This window comes from Thrips palmi, unplaced genomic scaffold, assembly GCF_012932325.1.
Source record: "Thrips palmi isolate BJ-2018 unplaced genomic scaffold, TpBJ-2018v1 HiC_scaffold_1, whole genome shotgun sequence".
Classification (NCBI taxonomy): domain Eukaryota; kingdom Metazoa; phylum Arthropoda; class Insecta; order Thysanoptera; family Thripidae; genus Thrips; species Thrips palmi.
In genome coordinates, this window is record NW_023144620.1 from 3012623 (window position 1) to 3033784 (window position 21162).

Genomic DNA, 21162 nt, shown 5'->3' on the forward strand with positions numbered 1-21162 from the left:
GTCCCCCTTGTTTGTATCAGCTGCCGCGGCCTCCACGCCCTGCTCCACGCCCTGCTCGCTCTCGGCCTGGACCGCGCCGCCGCCAGCAGCGCCGGGCACCTGGCACTCCTTGTCCGCCACCCCGTGCACCGCGCCGGCCTCTGCAAACCACCCCTCCGATTGTGGTGGCCGAAGATTAAGGACTTGTGGTGCAGCCGAGCCGAGCGGCCGAAAGCGGGTCTCAAAACATTGAAAAAGGGCGCGCCGGTGCCGTCAGGCCGCGGCGATACCCCGTACTCAAGGTGACTTTTTGCGCTGAATCCTCAGGCATGGAGTATCGACGCCGCCTTGACGGAAACCTCAACGCGCGCGAAATGCGACCAAACACCCGGCGGGCGGCGGCAGCCCTGAAATCAAAATGTGATACTTTTCTTCTTGCCTGCCCATCAACTCCCGGCCGCGCGGCCGCGCGTCCATATCCTCCCCGTGTCCCAAATCCGGCGTCACCGCGGCCAGCTCGGCTAGCCAAACCGCGTGCCGAATCACTCGGCACCCGATTCGACACGCCCGTGTCCTTCCGCTCGGCTTGCCAGCGTGCCATGCCGTGCCGTGAGGGTGCCCGGCTGGGTGTGTTGCAGCAAGGGGATGAGGGTGGCGACGAGATTAGCGATCGCCATCATCAAGATTGAATAACGATTAAAATCACTGCCAATTCGACTGCCAGTGCCCTCGCTGCGCCCAGGCAGCGTGGCGCCGTTTTGTTTTGGAATTGCGTAGGCATGCTGGCGCCGGAAAGAAATTTGTCGCCCTGGAGACCCCCTTTCGGCGGCGCGTGCCCGACGCGTGCCAGGCGCGTGGCCGCCGCCTGCTCGGCGCGCGCACGATTAGCTGTGTTTGCGTGCAGGTGGCGGCGCGTGTGCTTGCACAAGGCACGCGCGGCAGCGTGACTATGTCGCAGGTAACGAACAGACAAAATGATTCCTCGTGATCGAAGCACAGTTTATTAATATAATAGAATGTATCAAGTAATTAATATTGGTTCCTGGTGGATAAAGTTAACCCGATATTTTGACCCCCAAAGCTGCAATACGAAAATGGACGGATACAGCGTATAAATAATCTATATGTTAAGGCATAAAATATAAACAAACACTAAAAATAGGTTACATAGTAACTCTCAACAAGATAACGTCAATTTAAACAACACATGCGTTAGATTCTCGTGGTTATATATAGTACACAGGTTTTTTTCCGCTTTCCAATCCAATCCAAGGAACAGTACACGGAAAAACTTTGTTTATTTTTCGTTTCTACGTTGCACATGCCAAAGCGGAGTACGAAGACAGGCGCCGAGTGGACGGTAGCAGTGGTTCTCGGGGACGGAATATCACAGTTCTCTCCTGCAACAGAACGGGTGGGGAGATTTGCGTCAGAAAGGTGTCAGAAGTTGGATGCAGCGATGCAGCCCGGGGCACTTGTCGTGTCGACCATGCGCACCGTAGAGTCCCTGGTCGGCCTGGTCCCTCCCGTCGTGCACCTGCCGCGAGCGACTCGAGGGGAGGGGGAGGCGGGCGATTCTAAACCAGTGTACGAGGGGGGTGTGGAAGCGGAGGGGTGTGGTGGTGCGGTAAGGTGGGGTACGTTACACTGGATCTGTCTGCGGGTTGTATGGGGGAATACGGTTTATGTCACTCAGCCGCGGCTCGCAAGGCTCGGAACGAAAGGGGTGCTAGAGTTTTAAGTCTGCGTGCCGTAATAGGATTTTTCGTACCCGCCGCCTCGCCCTGCCGCCCCGCCAGCCAGGGGACAATAATGAATTAAAATCGCGCGCGCCCGAATGGTTTTTATAATGACAAGAGCAGGGCTAGTCCGACGTCGCCACAGCGGATCGACAGCGGATTTTGGAACCAGAATATGCACCACCACCCACCACCCCAGCCGTTCCGTCCGTCCTGAGCAACTTCTCCTCGCAGTGTACTCGCATCGATACTGAAATGACTCGAAACATATTTTTTGTATCCGCGCTGATCGGCGATAGCGTCGTTGCGGGCGGGGCGGTGCCGGCGATGCGGAGGGAGGGCCCGTGCCTTTTGTAGTGTAGCAGCGACCCCGACCGGACCGGACCGCCTCCTTCGTTACCGCCAAATGCAGAAATAATGCGTCATACGTGCGGCCAATTCGCACCCCCCCCCCCCCACACACACACACACACGCACAAACGCGCAGGCACGTGCAGCACACTAACACACGCTGAATCGCGTTTTCCGACTCGGAGCTGTCGCCAGTTCAAGGTGTGCTCTGGTCCTTCCCCATCGTGATCGCTCCCTCGGCACCTGGTTCTGTCAACTCGCGCCAAAAGTAAGACTGCGGCCGTCCGCTGCACTGCCACACCCTGCACTGCAGCCGCACGTGCCGCCATTACCCACCTACACGAGATGCAAAAGATAGCCGCGTAGCCAAGGGGATCTCCCCCACTGGCCAGGCTGGATCCGAACCGTCCTCCCGCCGCTCTGTCTCGCTCTCTCGCACTCATGCGGGGATCCGCGGTGGTGCGAGAGAGCCAGCGCGACGGACCCACACCCTAACCACTGGGCCAAATCGCATCCGCCACCCAGCCACCCTCGTTGGCCTCGCTTGACGCCGACGTCAAGGCCCCCGGTTCCTTGCCGTCGTCGTGCAAAGGTGCCCGAACATTGGAGGGACTTGGACGCAGGGTCCAGATGCTGAAGTCAGTCTTTAAAGCGAAAAGACTTGGACAGGAACACGAGGGTCACGCTGGCGAAGGCGGTCTGGCACCACCTGCGCGCTCGCTGCTGGCCAGGTCGGCCAGGTCACCGGAGGGAGGGCAGTGCCAGTGCAGGGACGTGGTGGTGAGCCGCGCCTCTCTGCATACGCCGCACGCAAAACCGCGCAAAGCGGCCAAGCGGCGCTGGAGGGGGTTCCAATAATTTAATCTCAATTTACTTCGCGCTCAACCGAATCCACCACTACAATGGGGAGCGGATTGAGTGGTGCGAGGGGTGGCGGCGGGGCAGGGGTGGGTGCGGAGGGGCGGGGTGGGGTGGCGGCGGGTCCGGCGCGGTGCGCTGTCATGCTGTCATTGAAGATGAAGCTGCTGTCAGTGCCGATGTTACCCTCGCCGCGCCGCGTCCCGCTTTTGTTATTGATATTCTTGTTTGTCCTTTTCTATCTCTGTCTCTGCTTGCTGCCCTCTCGCATGCTCAACAAGCGCGCACGCCCTTTGCCAACTCAGGCATGAGCCGGGCGGGGCGTGGCGGGGCGGGGCGGGGCGGGGCGGAGGGGCGGCGCCTCGATGTCACGCGCGTGGCGTGGCGTGCACGTGCGCCTCGACAACACCATCACGACGTCAAATGTCCGGCACGCGACCACTGACCACAACATCCCGAGGAGCTAAACTGTTTTCCGCAGACGCCCCACTGGCCGCCCCCCACCACACCATCTACTCGTGCAGGTGAAGGCTGTCCCTTTTGACTTTGGCTTGGCCCCGTTGGGTCGGGTGGGTCTGTCAGCCTGGACGGCCTGGACAGCGTGGGCTGCCTCGTTGCGTCCGGGTCAACCGGGTGCGACTACCCCGACTACCCGCTGCCGGCGCTGCCCCGAGCCGGGCCGGCCGGACAGGTCGTGCATCGCAGAACTGGGTCGCGTGCGGCGTGCCCTGCCGCGTGCCGCGTCGTGCACTGCCGCAGTCGGCATCGGGGTTAATTGTCCCCTGTCTCGATGCTCACGTTACTTTTTGGGGGCGAAATGCAAACAGTGAATTTGCACTATTTTAAAGTAGACTTTTCGCATTCGCAATTCTGTCGTTTGAAAACGCAGTCACAGTGAGCTTTCCTCCGGCGCAGCACCCATGAAAAAAGTAAACAAGGAACTCAGCGTCCTGCGGCTGCCCCGATGTTGGGGGAGGGGGCACTGAGCTTGGCCGAAGGGTACACTGCAGTCTGATTCCGAGAGTCGTTTTCGTCGCCCTGCCTCTCTCGCACCCATAGGAACGCCTCATGAATGCGAGAGAGACAGAGCGACGAAAAGGACTCTCGGAATCGGTCTGCTGGGGGAGGCAACTGAGTGCGCCGTGCAAACATTTACCGGTTGGATTACCTCGACGACACGTTGGTCGATAACATCATTAATAAGAGTTTTAGCCTGACTGGATTTACGCCCCCTCCCCCCCCCCTTTTCTTTGCGGGAGGGTGCAACCCGATACAATCGGCCACGTCGACCGCGAAAACAAAAAGAAGTAGAAGCAGAAAGAAAACACAGGTGGAGCTCCGCTAGCGCGGCCTGCATACTGCACTGCACTGCGTTGGCGGCTTTCGCGGCCGGCGGCGGACTCGGCAAGTAGGGCGCGAGCTGACCAGGTCACTGTGGCGGGGCGAGCCGGACGAGCGGGGCGAGCAGTCACGGAAACCATAAGGCAAAACTGTCAAACAATAGTGGCGGTAATGAACAGAATAGATGGCATCTTTCCAAATTGCGCGGACGGCCATAAGTCGCGCTGTATATGGATGCGGGAGGGAGAAGCGAGGTGGCGCAGGGCGACGACGGCCATTTATAACGAAGGGCTCGCTGCAGCTTTATTAGTAACATCAGCGGAAACGGGAATTAATGCGCCGCTGATGGCACTTTAATAAAGTGTAACTTTCCGTGCATAATTACGAGGTTAGAAGCAAGTTCCGCTTGCTGACGTTTGCTCTCGCTTTCTGGGTTGATCAGTTCCCGGTTGAAATTTTTCGAATATTGATTTCATTTTTGAGATTGAAAACGACCGCGCACCGCGAGGCCACTGCTAGCAGTGCCAGGAATACTACGGCAAGAGAACAAGCCGCCTCATCACGCAGTGGACCAAGCACGTTGTGGCGAATGGGGGAGGGTCCGCGGATATGTAGGCCAACGCGAGGCGAGAGAGCCGGCCATCCCAATCATAACGATATATATAAAGCGTCTGTAATATGCGGGAACGGATGCACCTGACACGGCCGCGACGCACCCGCCACACCCTCGGGGCGGCGTCCGCGGCGGCGTCCTCGCCGGGGGTGCGCCGCCGATCGGCTTACGCGGGGTCTCGGCCTCGGCGCGGACGCAGCTCGCGGGCAGCCAGTGCCGCTAGTGCCGCACCATGGCCGCACCCTGCAGATCCTGCTGCAGCCTGCCGCACCGGCTGCACCGGCTGCGCGATCCTCCACGCCTCCAGGCCTCCAGGCTGGGCGGCGCGGGGACCGGCGGGGACCGAAGCAGGCCGCACCCGACCTCGACCAGCGGGCCAGCAGGCAGGGCTCACCCACTTTCGGTTTCCGAAATTTCATTTTGGATTCTCTGCCGTGTCGGTTGAGTTACGACTTCACGAATCTCTGCGACTATAGGAGCACACCCGGTTCAATGAAGACCGACCCCCACTCAGGGTTCCTTTCTGGATCGACAAAGTAGAAACAGTTTGCGAGCTGGCTTGCGAGTTGGCGCGCGTGCCGCGCCTAAAAGCAGGCTTTCCACTGGCGATGTTTGTGTCCGATTTGCGGCTTGCCGGGCTTGCCCGCTCAGCCGGTGCAACACCACCCCCTATCCGCACCGCCTGCACCGCCTGCACCGAGCGAGGGGTGGTATGACTTTCGTCTCGGTGCCGCCACCCTCCCCCTCCCCCTCCCCTCCGCGATGACATCTTCCACGCCTTTATGATATGGCACTCACCCGCGGACGAGCCGAGCGGGCGCGGCGGTGGAGCCCAGCCGGGGCAGACTGCCTAGGGCTGCCCGGCCGTGCCCGGCCCCGGCACGGCCAGACAGACGCGGGCAGGAGGCGGGCGTCAGCGCGGCGACGCGTCCTCGATGGGCGCGGCGCCCGCGTCCCCGGACTCGCCCACCACTGCAAAACCGAGACCGCCACGTCAACTTGGGTGCGGCGGAAAAGTGCAGCCGTTTGCACGCAGGTCGAGTCCGGCCGCACCTCTGGCGACGGTGGCCTCGGGGCTCGGACGGGCAACGCCGTCGCTCGGAGAGTCGGCCGTGGCGCGCTTCAGTTCTGCCCTGGTCTCCAGGACGTCGCGGACGATGTCTGCGGAAGACAAGAACGGTCATCATGTTGCCCTTCTTTGTTTGTCGGGGGTGAACGGGGTGCTACCCTTACCGGAAATGATGTCTTTACTCGTGATCATCTTCTGCATCTCCTCCTGCACCTCCGTCATCAGCCAGGGCATGAAGTCGTCCCCGACGTCTGTCCAAACCAAACGCCGCAGTCAGTCGAGACATTGAATATCGAGCCGGCTACGTTCCAGCCGGGACTTCAGATTCAGATTCCTTGCCTTGCTGCACCGGGTCGCTGATGTGGTGCAGGCTCTCCAGCACGGAGGGCAGCAGCTGCTGCAGGTAGTCGCTGGACAGGGCGGCCGCCGCGATGCGCTCCTCCAGCTCCTGGTGGGCACGCCGGGCCGACGAGTACTCCGCCACGCGCCGCTCCTGCAGGTCAAAAGTCGTGCTTTTACTTTAAAAGAAAACGCGTTCGTCCAGCGTCAATAAAGTCACTGCGGAGGCCTGACCTTCTCCAGCTGCAGCCTGCGCTCCATGTCCTGCAGCCGGGCCTGCTCCTCCAGCTGCTGCAGCCGGGCCTCCTCGAGGCGCGCGCGGTGCTTGTGCGTGGCGGCCGTCTCCTCCTCCTCCAGCACCTCCACCAGCGCCTGCTCCACGGTGCGGCCCACCAGCACCTCCAGCACCGGCGTCACCTCGTCGTCAAAGTCGAACAGCTGGAAAGAGGAGCGAATTGCAAACAAAACGTGCGGCGGCTGGGCGGACTCGGTCGTCTGCGGCTCACCTCGCCGGGCTCGATCTGGGTCTCCGCGTCCTTCCCCACGGCGGCGGGCACGAACTGCGGGGTGACGGGGCGCTCGGCGAACAGGTCCGTTTGGCAGCACACCTCGGCCTCCAGCGGCTTGTCGAAGATCTGCATGAACCAAGACAAAAAATTAGACAATTTTCAAAAAAGACAGTAAATGAAATAAACGATCGCAAGCGTAAACACCTCCTCCAGGTAGCGGTCGGTCTGGACGTCGAGGTGCTGCCTCCCGGGGACGGGCGGTGGCGTGCTGGGCCTCCCCCTGTTGGTCCGCCCCTGCTGCAGCTGGGCCTTCCGCCGCGCCAGAGCCCGCCTGCGGGCCTCGGCCTGCCGCAGCGCCGCCGCGGTGGCGTCCTGCGCGTCCTGGAACACCGCGTCGTGCCGCGTCGTCGTCACTCCACTGCCAATGCCTGCATGTCCTTGACGTGCACCTGGAATACTTCGTCGAGTCGCGCCGTTCCCTGTTTTCATCTCCTCGTGACCCAGATACACACCTAAAACACTCGGTGCAAACAAACAAAAACAAGAAAAAAACGTGCGCGTGAGGGCAAAACGGACTTTTGACACGATCCGTGGCAATTACCGCCGCGACGCTGGTTGGCGCGTCCGCCGCGCGGCGGCGCCGTCGGCGGTGGCGGCGGACGTGAGTACGGCAAGTGGCGCGCCAGGCAAGCCAGAGGCGTGGGGTTGTCTTGAGGCGTGGCTGGGGCTGCAGGGCCGCGGCGCGGCGTGGGTCGTGGGTTTTACAGACGCTAAGCGCCAAGCGAAGGGCCTGCCAAGGAAGGGCCCGCCAGGCCCTGCATCGACCGAGCGCCGCCTTTGCCGCCTTTGCCGCCCGGCAAGCTGCCCTGCGGCCTGCTGCGGGCCTCGTGGCCAGTGCTAGCGCTGTCTCTCTCATTCATGAGCCCGCCAAGGACAAGCTCGCCACGACCGCGAAACCGCAACCTGGACAGGCCCAAACCGTCTTGGGACACGCGGCCAGCCCGCCACCTGGACTGCCCCACCTGGCTGGTTCACCGGCCCACCGCATGGCCCACCACATCGGCCACCACATGGCCCACCCTTAACCTCACCTGTATTGAGCCATTCGGACGAGGCCGCCTGAAAGAAAAAAAACAACCGCCCGTGCTGTGCAACCATTTGGTCGGAGCGTCGGACTTGCCCCTGGACGCTGATGGACTCTGCCGCCGGCCGGTGACGTCAGCACCAAGACCCTCGATCCACGGCGACAGCACCGGCCGCGAGAGATCGATGCATTTCGACTCGGAACTTTCCGTTTCCCTCCGCGCGATAATTGAAGACTCCGGAGGTCGGCGCCACAGCGAAAGCCAAGCAAACGACACAAGCGAAACTAGTTTCCGAAGCGAAAAGCGGCGACGTCGTGACGTGGCCAGGCGTGGCGTTGCGGACCTCAAGCGCGGCCTGAAGCAGCCCGAAGCCTGGTGACTCAAGCGACACGGTGCTGCACGGTGCACTGGGCCTCACGGAGAAAAAACTCACCTGGCTAAGAAGCCTGGCGTACGCAAAGTGGGGGTTCCACTCGGGCAGCAGCTTTGTCAAACAAACAACACGGCTTAGTTCCGGCTCTACAACTCAACTCGCGACTCAGGAGGAGACCGAGCGGCCTCACTTTCGTGCACTCGGAGCCGAATTTCGAGTTTATCTTTGAGGTTACATTATAAGCAGCAGGACTTATTTTGCCAATTTGACGGAATGAGCGCGTGCAGCGAAAATGTTGCCTCGGTCCCTCCTCGCCCCTACCGCACATTGAAAGCAGCGCACGCAAGCTGCAGCCAAACGAAACCAGCAAGCACCGGGACGAAGAAGAGACGCCGTCGCTACCCCGCGCGCAGAGGCAGCCCGTGCAGCCACAGCGCGGAGGGTCCCTCGCGCGCGGAGTAGCGGCGGTCCAGTTCAGCGGCCGGGGGTAGCGCCGCTCAAACAGTTTGGCCCGATCGGATTGTGGCAACGGGATTCACTTTGGCGGAGAAAGTGGGACGGACGTCGGGGAGGTCAGCCACACGGCGGGGCTGACCGGCCGGCCGGAGTGCAGTAACCTTTGCTCTCCACTCGTGCCTCGCCGGCCGCGCCGGGCCGGGTAGGGCCGGCCAGCCCCGCTGGGCACGCGATGTGTTGTGTCTCCGTCCACCTATCGCCCGGAAATAGAGCCCAGCCCAACCGATCGAACTCGGAGAGTGCGTCTCGTCTCATCGCGAGCCTTCGTCACGCCCGGCAGTACACCAATAATGGATTCCGGTGGCGGCAAAACTTGCTCACGGCGCGCACGCAGCGTCACGTTTCGATATTACGTAACGCCCGTGGCCTCCCGCTGGCCGAGCGGCCCCGACGCCGTGCTTCCTATCTTGACGTGGCCGTAGCGCCGCGGATGCAATTCGCAATTGTCTTGCAAGCGTTGCGTGCTCCACATGGCCTTGCATTGCAATGGGGTCGTATCCGGACCGGAGCCCCATTTGGGTCAAGGGGCCCCCATTGGGGCCCCCATTGGGGCCGGGGTGGGCGATGTCAAAGGCCAGCGGCGTGATGGAGGGCCGGTGCGGCCGGTACTCACCCCCGCGGCCACGGGCTGGTGAGCGAAGGTGTTTCCCCGAACGACCCTGCGGTCGTACATGAGGTTGGAGTAGAGCTGGCCGTCGTCACTGCAACAGAGGCACGGCCGAGGCGGAAATGAGCAACACAGGAACAGGAAACGACGGGCGGCTTCGGCGCGGCCGGCGGCCGGGAGCTGCAAGGCGGCCGTCGCACAGTGGGCCAGAAGACCGGTGGAGGCGGACAAAACTCTAGACGCGTTTCGAGCTCCAGAGTCGCTAAATGGGACACGAACGGAACGTGTGACCCCACCAATGGATTCCTCGTTCGAAGAGCAATCCATTGGTGGGGTCACACGTTCGGTTCGAGTCCCATTTAGCGACTCTGGAGCTCAAAACGCGTCTGGAGCTTTGTCCGCCTCCACCAGTCTTCTGGCCCACTGTGCGTCGCTGCGCTGCCGCCGCCCGCGCGACGCGGCGCGGCCACATGCAGAGCCCCCGTGCGCGGCGGGCTGGCCCGCCCTCTCGACCGCAGGGGCTCCATGGACGGGAGGACGTCTGCACCCGGCAGCGCGCCCAGCGCGGCGCGTCTTCCACCCCGATTTCGCTTTCGATTCGATTCGTCGCCCGATCAGAAACGGATCAACGCGACTCAGTTCGGCGGCGCCGCGCTGGCACCGCGCTCTGAAAGGTGGGGGAGGAATCTCCATACGGGGTCAGGGTCAGGTGCAAAGCTCCCCTCGCTCCCCCTCCCCCACGGCGATGATTGGCGCGGGCTTATCTCTCATCGCGCGGCGCGGCAAACACCAAACACCCGGCCGGTTCGCTGCCCCTGCCTGCCCTGATGATCCAGTCCCGGTTGCCATTGATTTCGGAGGCGACGCATGTTTTCCAGCGAGGTCAGAAGCGGTGGCCACGACGGCGAGGTTTGACACGGCAAGTGACCCAATTTCATCGCGCACGGTGCACCCTACTTTTAATTTTTTATTTAAAAAAAAACATAAGAATGCTTTGAAAGTGTATTACCCGCGGGTCTTAAAAGTCTTTTTGTTATTTTATTCTTTTTTCCCGACATTTTTCGCCGTCTCAGATCGGTCAATTTTTGAAAGGTTGGCGCAGTCCGGCGAGACCACGCGGCAGTGCAGTGCTCGGCGGCACCGCACTGGCGGACCTGGCGGACCGCACTGACGGACGGCTTGCGTGTAAGGGCCCGACAGGTCGGCCACTTCACAGTGCCCCCACCCCCTCCTCCGCCACGGCGGCCCGCCTTCTTATTATTGTCACCGCCTTCGTCGCCTTCTTGACCTTGGTCACGACCTCGTGCACAGCCTGCCCGGCCTGCCGCAGCCTCAGCCCGGCGAGGTGCGCGTCGACGACGCGTTGTGCGGAACGGAAGCCGCCAGGCGGGGCAGGCGCGGCCAGGCCGGGTGGCACCTTTATTACTACCGAATGGCTATTGGATCGATGTAAACTCTGGCCGCGTGGAGCAGCAGCGCGCAGCGCGCTCTCACAGCCAGGGCTGAAAAGGAAGGCGCGGGGGGTTGCGTCAATGCCTCACAACTGACACGGTTACGCGCCTTTTCCAAGCGCGTCCGCCGGCCGAAGCGAAACACGGCACGCGTGTTCGACCCCTTTCGAAAACGCACGCGACCACGGGACGGGCGTCTGATTGAAAGCCGTGCATTCGTCAGGCAGTTTAGGCAGTGAATGCAGAAATCAATTCTGGGGGCCTTTAACGGTACTCGCCAGACGGACAGTGACGTTGGCGGGCAAAGTCCCAGCTGAGTCAAGACGGCCAAGGCGGTAGTAATCACCCGACAGTTTGCCTTACACACCGAGGGCAACGACGGGACAATTAGCCCGAGTCCTTGAGGGCGCGGAGACACGGGGGAAGTGCCAGGGGCCAGGGGCGAGGCCAGGCGGCCGTTGACTGGCAGCTCGTGAATCAATCCTTAATGGGGCTAATTTTAAACTGTATCATTGGCTATCGGTGGACCGCGCGCGAATCAATACACGCGCTGGCAGGCCGTGGCATCGCGGCACGCAGCACGCGCGCGGGACTCGTCAAAACTCTGCAAACCACACCGTAAAACCCACACAGCTGGGCGCCGTCCCTCTCTCTCGCACGCGCACGCGCCGGGCCGCGCGAGCGACAAGGATAACGGTCTCGCGCCGCCACGACAGCCGCTTGTTTACGATGCAAATCATGCGTCACTTGCGCGCGGCGATGGAAAACGCCGTGAACGCCAAAGCCATGAATTTCTCATGAGGCGGGTGCGCGGTTAGAAACACTGCACTGAAACTGGGCCGTCCAGGCCCTCCAGGCCCTTTCCCTCGCCGCCAAGCTGGTCGCGACTCACGTGTCCTCTGCCTCCTTGGGCGGTGCGTTGCCGGGGGCGGCGCGCTTGCTGCGGCCGGGGGCGCCGGGGGCGGCGGGGGCGGCTTCGCAGTGGTGCCGGTGCGCCTGCATGAGCACGCGCGGCCGGGACGCGAACGAGTACAGCATGCTGGAGTTGAGCGAGGAGGCGTGCTGGTGGTGCGACGCGCTGAGCGAGGACTCGGCCGACGACGCGTACGACATGGTCCCCGGCGACAGCCCCAGCAGCGCGGCCAGCTCGGGGGGCGGCTTGAGGAACGTGCCCTGCCGCACCACGGTCATGAAGGGCCGCGGGTGCTGCACCTTGTGCGCGTCCTTGTTGTTGTTGTTGGCCTCCTCGTTGACGGCCCTGCGGTGCCGGCCACGCGAGCGCCCCGCGTAGTCGTGCAGGCGCTGCAGCTTGGCGTCCAGGCTCTGCAGGAACGTCATGCTCATGTTGGCGTCGTTGTTGTTCTTGCGCGACAGGAAGAAGTTCTTGTTGTTGTTGTTCTTGCTAGGAGGCACCTGGTTGTTGGGCAGATGGCCGTTGGACGCGCTGAACATGGTCTTGATGGCGCCCGGCGCCGACGGCGACATGTCCAGGTGGCCGTTGGATCGGCTGTACACCTTGTGTTCGGCGCGGAGGTTGCTCGGCTTGTTGAGGTTGTTGTTGACCGTCATGATGGCGGGCGGCGCGTCCGCGTTGTCCTGGCCCTCGCCGTCGTGGCGCACCTGGAAGGCGAAGGCCCCGGCGTCGCCGACGTACTCGGCCTCCGTCACGCCGGCCGTCACCAGCGATATCTCCGCCGGGCCGGCGCCGCTAGCCACTATCTCGATGGTGACGGGCTTGGCCGCGTACATGATGCCGGCGTCCAGGGCGTCCAGGGTGGCGTCGTCGTCCGGGGCGGCGCGGAAGAGGAGGGGCGGCCCGCAGTGAGCGACGCGCACACATTTGCGCGGCGCCGACGCCGCCGTCGTCGGTGCCACTGGCGGTGCCACTGGCGGTGGCAGGGTGAGAGTCCCAGCGTCGAGCAGCGTCGAACCGCCACTGGGCAGGCCGCCTCTGTCCAGCGGGGCGCCTGGCCTACGGCCCGGCCTACGGCCCGGCTGCCCGGCCGGCTCGTGGGGGGCGTCAAGGGGGGCGTGCCTAAGCTGACGAGGAGCCGCTACGCCCCGCTGCGGGGTGGGGCGCCCTGCGGAGCGGCGCGCGGCCAGGGGCGCGGCGGGGCGCTAGCGGCGCCCTGCTGGACGAGGGACGGCCCCCGCACCGCCGCGCCACCGCCACCGCCCCCACCCAGCGCGACGTCCGCACGGCGCAGGTGCACCGCGCCCCGGTGGGGGCCGACGGCGTGCCTTCGCCCAGGCCCAGGCCCGGCGGGAGGGGGTTGTTGTGCCCGGTCGCAGAACGGTAGGCCCGGGCACGCCGGCCCCGGTGTGGCTTGCTTAATTAGAATGCGACGAGCCCGGTTCGATCAGCAATTACAGCAAGGAAGTATGGGAAAAGCGCGGATCTGAATATGAATCTCATGAAAAAGTGCCTCGCTGTGACCTTGGCGAAAACCAACTTGCCCGTGAGCAAGCAATCAACCCACTGAAAACCAGGCGTTTTCGTAGGCGAGACACGAGACCGAGAACGTGTGTGTGTCGTGGATTTTACTTGACGCCACGTGGAGGAGCCCGCCCCCACACCCACAGAGTGTTTGCCGAGTGTTTGCGCCCAGCGTGGGGGTGGCCGCGGCGGGTTGACTTATCGCTGAGGGTGCCGCTATGCACTCCGCGCAGAGGACATTCACTCGGGCACGCGTTACCCTGTGCTGCCCCCGTTTCCTCCTAGTGTCACACTTTGAAAAGGAAAACAATTTTAAAAAATTGCACGACTTGCCAAGCGATAACAGCCGTCTACCTGACCTTCGCGTGATTGGCACAAAACGCCGCCAGGACCAACCAGCGCGAGTCGCGAAATTAGCCAACTTCGTAATCATTCAAAGCTATTAGTACACGCTCGGTGAAAATGCAATTTTTTCGCGCGGGGAAATAAATGCCAGCAGGAAAGCACTCCAGCCGGAAATCGGCTTGGTGGGCAACACGAGGATGAAGTGGGACCGGCCGACTCGAATTAGGATCAGGGCCGAGGTCTCGATCGGGTGTTATTTGGCGTCGGCCCGGCCCGTCGGGTGAGGGTGAAGAAGGAACCGCGAACGAACCCGCACGGCCGACCCTTGAAGCGGCTACCGACCGAGCGGGTGGTGGTGGTCAACCCTTGAGGCAGTGCGGCCCTCGCCTCGCCAAGAATAAACTTCAAGGCCTCCACCGTCCACTCGAAGTGGTCGGGCCCTTGGCCGGCCCCTTGAGTCGCTCGGAGCCTCGTTGGCCTTATCCTTATCGGCCGTGCCATCGAAGCGCGCAGCGCGGCCACCACCTCGGCGCCCTGCCCGCCCAAGCATGCCCAAGCCACCCTGCAGTCCACGGCCACGGCGCCACGGCCCGCCAACTGAACCTAGTCTAAACCTGCGCGACCTGCCCTGCGCACACGGAGGCAGCACCGTGACAAGTGGACAGGGAAACAATCCGTCGCCAATATACACTGCTCGGCCACGGCCGCCCCGGGTTCAATAGCACCGGCTTGGCATTCTGTTTATCAGCCCCGGCGGCACGGACGCCTGCGCGGCCTGCACGCGGGCGGACGTCTTGAAGTGCCCCCGGTAGCCAACGGTTGCCTTGAGCCATGAAATAATGGCATTCCAGAGTTAACGACGCGCATACAGAGCCCCTGATGAAAACGGAGCGTAAACGAAGGATGAACGGGGAGGTAAAACGAAGCATAAACGAAGGACGAAAGTAAACGCTTGTTTCGGCGGAGCTTAAACGAAGGATAAGGCTTCGAGACCATCGGAGCATAAACGAAGCTTGAACGAAGCATAAGGCTTCGAGACCATCGGAGCATAAACGAAGCTTGAACGAAGCATAACCGGAGTGGCAATGGGTAAAAGGGAACAGACCGGCGAGGCTACCTCCTGATGATTCTCCGAGCCTGGTGCCTCGTTTGACTCATCCACGCGCAGGAAGCGCCGAAAGTGATGCTTGTAGAAGTTTTGAACCCACGACGCCGCCTCGGTGCACCTCAAAGCTGAAGACGCTGCCAACTGCGCCACGGAGGATGTCTGGGGAGCATGCCTTACACAGCACCTGACTATCTGAGCGAGAGTGTTCTCCGGGCCCACCCCCGGCTGGGGTCACTGGAGGGGGTACGGCTGCAACATGGTTCAGCCTCAGAGCCAACTCATTGCAATTTTCTCTAAGTGTCGCCGGAAGCGTAAACGAGGAGGTATTGGAGAGTTGACGAAGAGGTCAGCCCACGAAGCGTAAACGAAGGAGAGCGCTCCCTTCGTTTAAGCTTCCCCGGTCGAAAGGAAGCATGAACGGAGTGGTATCGGAGCGTAAGTAAAGATGTCAGCCTCGGAGCGGAAACGAAGAAAACGCCACCTTCGTTTAAGCTTGCCGTGACAGGAGGGAAGCATGAACGGAGTGGTATCGAAGAGGAAACGAAGCGGTCAGACACGGAGCGTAAACGAAGGAGGAACCACCTCCGTTTAGGCTTCCCCTGCCAGGAAGGAAGCATAAACGAAGAGATTGGAGCGTAAGCGGAGCACTACCTCTTCGTTCATGCTTAGCTCACGCTTCGTTCAAGCTTCCAGGCTCCAAACGTTATCCTTCATTTTCATCAGGGGCGCGGCCCCTGCACTCAAGGGCGTTCACCCTCCTCCGGGCCTCCTGGCCTCCGGGCCGCATGCAGTGCAGTGCAGTGCACGCTCGAAATCGAACAGGTGAGATCTCGCGCGGATCGCCGCAAGGGTCGCCGTCGTGCCGTCGTCACGTTGCACTCTGTCGCACCGCCGGCACGCCCCAGGCCGCCAGGCCGCGCGGCGCGTGAGAGAGAGAGAAGGGGGGCGTTGCTGCGCTGGCCGCGGCTGGCCGTCGCATTATGCAGGCGATGTGGCGATAACGTCGAGGGCCGCCCCAGCCCCAGCGCTACAGCGGGCTGGTCACGGCGGGGCGCAAGGTCGTCGTCGCGGACCTCGCCGACCTCCCACCGCCCCGTCGTCCTGGCACCCTGGCGCCCTGGCCAGCCGGACACCTCCAACTGACCCCCGCCAACGAATCGGACCGGCCGACTCAAAATCAAGGTCACTGCGACAGTTGCGTGCGCGAAAGAGAAAGAGAGGGTTGGGGGAAGGGGGCTGTTGCCGTTTCTTTGCGACGGTGAGGTGGAATGGTGGAATCACCGCAGTGTACCGCGCACCCTGGGCTAGCGTAAGGCTAGCGACCCTTCCCTCCAGCCGATTAGAATGAAACTACTTACGACGGCGGCTGCGGGTTCTTGCCATACTTCCTCCTGCCCGGAGCGACGGCTCGCGGAGGACTGGCAAAGGTGTACGTCTTGGGGCCGAAACTGTCGCTGGAGCACGCCAGGGCAGTGTTGTACATTCTCCGTCACGTCCTCGACGCGGTCCTCGACTCGGTCCTCGACTCGGGCCGCGGCGCTGCTTCAAGCGCTTCAAGCATTCCGGCCACGCGGACTGGCTTCGACGCGTTTCGCCTTAATCGACGCTCCGAACGCGTCAACAGCGAAATCAACTCGCTGGCAGGAGGTCCTCGCGATGTCACAGGGAATGGAGGTCGCCATCGTTGTTTACAAACAGAGCAGAGGACGGCTTGTTGTCATGGACACAATAGCGGCATGGCTGTGCATGGCTGCATCCCGCCCACGTGGCGTGCGCGCTGTGCCTGTGCCCATGACAATCAGGGCTTTGCCACCCCAAAACACCCAAAAACCGAGCGGTCCCTGCGATTCCCTCGGACGGCCGCTCCCTAAATGGTTCCCAGGCTTCTCGCGTGGTGACGCACTTCCTCGCAGGAAATGTCATAAATTTCGTTGGAGCGAATTTTTGAATAAGATTGTGCAAGGGGAAATCCAGTCGTGACGGCGGGCGGGGGCGGTCGGCATGAGGCATGGAGAGGAGGGGGAAAGGGCAGGGGGCGGGGGAGGGGATCTGAGGGAAGGAAGGGGAAGCGGGGAGCGTCACTCCGGGCGGGACAGATTAAAAACAGCGAAGCAAACAGCTGATCTCTGGCGGCCCCTAGCCCCGCAACATGAGGTTGAATGAAAATACTTGTATCGTGGGGAAATCCGTGATTTTGGTCCCGTACAAAGAACACCACGTGCCCAAGTGAGCCTGCGTTATTTCCGAAAGTGAGTCTTTACAGAGTCAAGCCCCGAAACCCTAACCTCTATTATGTTCATGTAGGTACCACAATTGGATGAAGTCTGAGGAATTGCAACATCAAACTGGCTCAGAGCCACTGACGCTCCAGGAAGAATATGAAATGCAAAAGAGTTGGCATTTGGACAACGACAGTAATTAACTTTGAGCAAGTCATTGTGTTTTTCATTCAATGTGAGACTACTGCTAATTGCTTGTTTTGCTTTTTTACAGAGTGCACATTCATAGTTCTTGATAAACTGATGTATGAAAATGGCAGAGATGAAATTGGTAATTTTTAATTGTGCTTGCAATTAGTTCTTATCATTCATTTTACGAATAGCTTGTTTATGTTCAAGATGCCATGATAGGAGATACCAATTTCTTTTTCTCTGACGACAATCGACATCAAGCCGAGGCAGAAATTATGATTGCAGAGGAAGGGGCAAGAGGGAATAAGAGAGGGTGGGAGGCAATGCTACTGATGCTGAGATATGGTAATAATTTATTTTGGGAAACATGATAATTACCGTTTGAAATAGCATACATATTTTGAAATTCTCTGACAGGTATAGAAGAACTCGATGTAAAAATCTATGAAGTGAAGATAAAATTGGACAATGCTGTTAGCATTAAAATGTTCACCAAAATAGGTTTTGTAGAGGTGAATTTCATTAACTAGCTGCTTTTATGAGATTTAATTTCCTTCGGTATATCATATTTATTGTTCTCTTTTCCTTGTAGGTCAGTCGAAGTGATGTCTTTTCAGAATGCACCATGCAGAAAACGGTGGCCCATGAGTGGGTTGAATGGGTGAACACAGAAACTAAATCTTGTATAAGATCTGCATACAGTGAGCTATTAAAAAATATAGAATAATCAGTTATTTACTTTCAATAAAACAATTTGTACTCTAAAAATATTTACAGGGATAAAAATACTATGGATACTAATGATACCCTCCCTTCACACTGTTAGTTCATAATTACACCGATAAAATGTTTTTAGTCCAGCTCTTTTGATACAATATATCTAGTTTTGTACGGTTTAGGTGCCCTGGGCAATTTATGTTTAAAAGTAGTCTTCTGGTCACTTGTTTGACTCTCTTCTTCCTTGTTGGATGGATCAGCAAATCTCACCTTCCTCGTCACATTTTGGTCGATTGGCATCAGAGAAAGCCCTGATGGTTTAGTTAGAATAGACTGTCGAGGCTGTCTCCCCGTCTCAATTGCTGGTTCAATCCAGCTCTCATTTGACACTTCACACGCTTGCTTGATGATTTGAATTGAAGGCTCTTTAAAGTCTGAAGGATGCAGAGTTTCTTCACTACACACACCACCAGTATGCTTTTCTTCCTGCAGTGAATTGGCGGGTTTCATCACAAATGAGGACCTAAATGTGGGCGCTTCATTCTCTTTATCTTCCACAACACAGGAATTTTCTATGGGCTCTTGAATGTGATCTAGATGTGATGGTGAAGCATCAATTGGCTCATTATGTTGTGCATTTTCATCAGTCTCTGGGTCACTCTCTTTGGGAATGTCACAAACATCTCCTGCCTATCTGGATTTATCAATGATACATCTTCAAGTTGAGACATCACTTCCATCAGGACTGATACCACAAGTTGCACTTTCTGGTTGTGACTTTTCTTCATCATTACTAACAGCATTGAGCTTTTCCATGCGTTCTATTCTGAGAAGACGTTGAGGTTTTGGTATGCTTCTAATGATAGAAGAAATTGATGTTTGGTTGGAAGAAATAGGTGGTGGGCAACTTGGTTCTTCTGATTGGCTCTGGGTAGTATTGGTCTCCTCACAGGCTGTTGGTGCTTCGCTACTAGAAGGCTCTGGTGTCTTGGAAACTGAATTACAAGATGTTTCATCAACATAACTACAAGATTTCAGGGTTTCTTCAAGTGGACTGCAAGACTTTGCTTCTGTAACACTTCCCCATACCTCTTTAATGCGCTTGACGGTTTTTCCTGAAAAAAAGACAAAACAAAATGTCATATGAGGAACTCAGTCCATAGACTTTCCTTGATTTTTCAACCAAGTAAAGATCTGCATCTAAATTTTGACTAATTTTTTATGGTTCCTCTTCTCATACCTGGTGATGGTATATCTGTTATATTGGCTTCATTTAATTTGTCTCGCAGTACAAGATTCTCAGCATTCAGAAGCATAACTTCAGCATTAAGGGTCTGGACCTTGCTCCTTGCCAAATACAAAGCTTTAGCTTCATTAAGCCGTGTTGCAGACCTCAACTCCATTTCTTCCCTTAATTTCACTATTTCTTTCCTGATCAAAAATAAAATAGGAACAATATTTGAAATTTTTCTAGACTAATAGAAATAATTGAACGTTCTGTTACATACTTTTTTTCATCAACATATTGGTCTGCATAGGCCAAAATCTGTGCATTACCATTGACAAACACTGGTTTCTCTTCACGCCTCAAATCCTCAACTAATTTATAGAGCTCCTGGAAAACAAAGTAACTTAAATTCTTTTCCACCCTGTTAAGGTTCCAAACATGTAACAAACTAAACAACCATACCTGAATTCTGATTTCATAATTGTCTTTAAGCCAAACATCTCTGTTATCCCTTTCTTCTGCTTCATCTCGCCACTTCTGACGCAGTTTGAGATTTTCCATCTAACAAACAAGAGACACGTAGTTAAAAATGTACATGCACAATAAAACATACAAAGGCATGTTAACTTTGTAAAATGTAGACTTACTTTGAGCTTAGAGATTTCATCACATTTTGAACCATAATCCATTTTCATTTCAATGTACCTTTTTGACAGGACTTTATTCCGTGCTAGAATAGCTTGTCTCTTATCTTCCACTTCTGCAAAAAGTGAGTTTCCTTGTTTCTCTGGAGGAGGGCCGGATTGGAGACAAGTTAACTCATTCTGAGCAACAGCCAGAGATTCTCTAAGGTCCTACAAAAAAAAATCCCCAAAAATCACTGATTAGTATTTGGTCTAATTGGACTGGTATGGGTAATAAAGTTATTTGAATAGAAATAGACTCAATTATACAAACCTCTAATGTTTCAGATTGTTGCAGCATATCTTCTTTGCAAATTTTCAACTTTTCGCCAGTTATTTCGAGATGTTCTCTTGTTGCATTGAGCTCGTCTACTAAATAGGCCTTCTCTTTCAGTAGGACTTGATTCAATTCTAGATGTTGAACGCAAGCTAATCTGTTAGCTGCATGTTCCTCCTAGAAACACAATGGGTAAAGCTAATTTGAATTGGTAAATTGCTACAAGATCACAAGACAGTCTTCATGACCAGTCATACCATTAACTCTTGCAGTTGTGTCTTCAAGGAGGCAACAGGTGATACATCTTGACAATCTTTTATTTCTTTCTTGGCTTTGAGCAGCTCATCTTTAGTGGCAGCTAATGCATTGGTCACCTCTTGTAATTCAGATTCAAGACTGTGGACCTAAAATAATATAAAAGATGCAATGTGGTTTATGCAATGACTAAATATTAGTGTTGGTCATACAAAATAAAAATAACAATTGGGACTTCTAAAAACCTTGTCTTCAAGTCCTTTGACGATTATTGCATGATCTTCCTTTAATTTTAGTGCTGCAATGGAAGCTAGATCATTCGCATCATTGATTTGTTGCTGTTGGCAGTCCAGTTCTGATTGGTAGTCCAGTTGGATTTTTTCGGCTACTTGCAAGCGGTTTTTCAAACTGTGAACCTCCTGCTGCAATGCCTTGAAAACGGATTGGCAACGGTAAGGTAGTAAAAACAAAAGTCGCAAAACATCAGTTCACTAACACGTAGATCTATTTTACCTCAATTATTCCGGCCTGTTCTTTATTTTGAGAACATATATCTTCATACTGAGAAGAAAACTCGCGCAGAATTGAGGAATCATTATGTCCAGATATGTCACTCATTTTTCAAGACTGCTGAAAATCAAGGAAACAGTGCAGCTGCAGGTGGTCAAAAACCAGCAAATTTTCTGCCTCGAAACAAGAGACATTCATAAGGTTAGGTTAGGTTACCTTGGTGGATTAATTCTTTTGATTGTCAGAAACAAACAAATCTTGCAGTTAAAACAACACTGAACTGAACGACATAAAAGTTAGAAAACACTGTTGTTGGAGCAGACGGTTTACTTTTAAATGGCGTTAGTCATTTGTTGCCAGC

At 57.2% G+C, this 21162-nt stretch overlaps 4 protein-coding genes and 1 long non-coding RNA gene across 7 annotated transcripts; 1 reads left to right on the plus strand and 4 right to left on the minus strand.

Moving 5' to 3' along the window:
* Positions 1 to 960: 960 nt before the first annotated feature.
* Positions 961 to 5754, minus strand: LOC117640225. The gene is made up of 2 exons (XR_004587410.1): positions 5680 to 5754; positions 961 to 1379 (listed from the first exon to the last, which is right to left on the minus strand). It is a non-coding gene; the product is annotated as an uncharacterized LOC117640225 (long non-coding RNA).
* Positions 5755 to 5794: 40 nt separating this feature from the next.
* Positions 5795 to 16607, minus strand: LOC117643159 (radial spoke head protein 3 homolog). Its single transcript, XM_034381877.1, has 10 exons — positions 16079 to 16607; positions 9386 to 9473; positions 8317 to 8367; positions 7003 to 7179; positions 6796 to 6924; positions 6524 to 6727; positions 6290 to 6443; positions 6115 to 6201; positions 5935 to 6042; positions 5795 to 5853 (listed from the first exon to the last, which is right to left on the minus strand). The coding sequence occupies exons 1-10, from the start codon at positions 16201 to 16203 to the stop codon at positions 5795 to 5797; spliced, it is 1182 nt and encodes a 393-aa protein (XP_034237768.1). The 5' UTR covers positions 16204 to 16607.
* A 179-nt stretch (positions 16608 to 16786) lies between these two features.
* LOC117644001 (N-acetyltransferase 9-like protein) lies at positions 16787 to 17863 on the plus strand. 2 transcript variants are annotated; one of them, XM_034383191.1, is made up of 6 exons: positions 16787 to 16946; positions 17025 to 17134; positions 17214 to 17270; positions 17339 to 17476; positions 17549 to 17643; positions 17724 to 17863. In XM_034383191.1, the coding sequence occupies exons 1-6, from the start codon at positions 16870 to 16872 to the stop codon at positions 17856 to 17858; spliced, it is 612 nt and encodes a 203-aa protein (XP_034239082.1). In that variant the 5' UTR covers positions 16787 to 16869; the 3' UTR covers positions 17859 to 17863. The 2 variants fall into 2 exon arrangements, with proteins under 2 accessions (XP_034239082.1, XP_034239090.1); XM_034383199.1 differs by having other exon boundaries at positions 17351 to 17476.
* A 90-nt stretch (positions 17864 to 17953) lies between these two features.
* On the minus strand, positions 17954 to 18385 carry LOC117644029. Its single transcript, XM_034383219.1, has one exon. It carries the CDS (start codon positions 18356 to 18358, stop codon positions 17984 to 17986), a length of 375 nt encoding a protein of 124 aa, XP_034239110.1. The 5' UTR covers positions 18359 to 18385; the 3' UTR covers positions 17954 to 17983.
* On the minus strand, positions 18026 to 21142 carry LOC117643973 (protein Spindly). 2 transcript variants are annotated; one of them, XM_034383170.1, is made up of 10 exons: positions 21018 to 21142; positions 20805 to 20918; positions 20537 to 20722; positions 20294 to 20440; positions 20034 to 20213; positions 19724 to 19930; positions 19539 to 19637; positions 19357 to 19463; positions 19089 to 19279; positions 18026 to 18963 (listed from the first exon to the last, which is right to left on the minus strand). In XM_034383170.1, the coding sequence occupies exons 2-10, from the start codon at positions 20907 to 20909 to the stop codon at positions 18566 to 18568; spliced, it is 1620 nt and encodes a 539-aa protein (XP_034239061.1). In that variant the 5' UTR covers positions 20910 to 20918; positions 21018 to 21142; the 3' UTR covers positions 18026 to 18565. The 2 variants fall into 2 exon arrangements, with proteins under 2 accessions (XP_034239061.1, XP_034239053.1); XM_034383162.1 differs by having other exon boundaries at positions 20805 to 20921; positions 21018 to 21139.
* Positions 21143 to 21162: the final 20 nt, after the last annotated feature.

What these genes read in the sequence shown, in the direction of transcription:
- LOC117643159 (XM_034381877.1), bottom strand. Translation starts at nt 16,203, where the DNA reads ATGTACAACACTGCCCTGGCGTGCTCCAGCGACAGTTTCGGCCCCAAG. An exon ending in ACCAGCCCGTGGCCGCGGGG is followed by an intron (nt 8,368 to 9,385) that starts GTGAGTACCGGC and finishes TGTTTGACAAAG; the next exon opens with CTGCTGCCCGAGTGGAACCC. An exon ending in ACGCCAGGCTTCTTAGCCAG is followed by an intron (nt 7,180 to 8,316) that starts GTGAGTTTTTTC and finishes GCGGTGTTCCAG; the next exon opens with GACGCGCAGGACGCCACCGC.
- LOC117644001 (XM_034383191.1), top strand. Translation starts at nt 16,870, where the DNA reads ATGAGGTTGAATGAAAATACTTGTATCGTGGGGAAATCCGTGATTTTG. An exon ending in TTGGCATTTGGACAACGACA is followed by an intron (nt 17,135 to 17,213) that starts GTAATTAACTTT and finishes GCTTTTTTACAG; the next exon opens with AGTGCACATTCATAGTTCTT. An exon ending in AAATGGCAGAGATGAAATTG is followed by an intron (nt 17,271 to 17,338) that starts GTAATTTTTAAT and finishes TTTATGTTCAAG; the next exon opens with ATGCCATGATAGGAGATACC.
- LOC117644029 (XM_034383219.1), bottom strand. Translation starts at nt 18,358, where the DNA reads ATGAAACCCGCCAATTCACTGCAGGAAGAAAAGCATACTGGTGGTGTG.
- LOC117643973 (XM_034383170.1), bottom strand. Translation starts at nt 20,909, where the DNA reads ATGAGTGACATATCTGGACATAATGATTCCTCAATTCTGCGCGAGTTT. An exon ending in ATGAAATCTCTAAGCTCAAA is followed by an intron (nt 19,638 to 19,723) that starts GTAAGTCTACAT and finishes CTTGTTTGTTAG; the next exon opens with ATGGAAAATCTCAAACTGCG. An exon ending in AACAGATATACCATCACCAG is followed by an intron (nt 18,964 to 19,088) that starts GTATGAGAAGAG and finishes TCTTTTTTTCAG; the next exon opens with GAAAAACCGTCAAGCGCATT.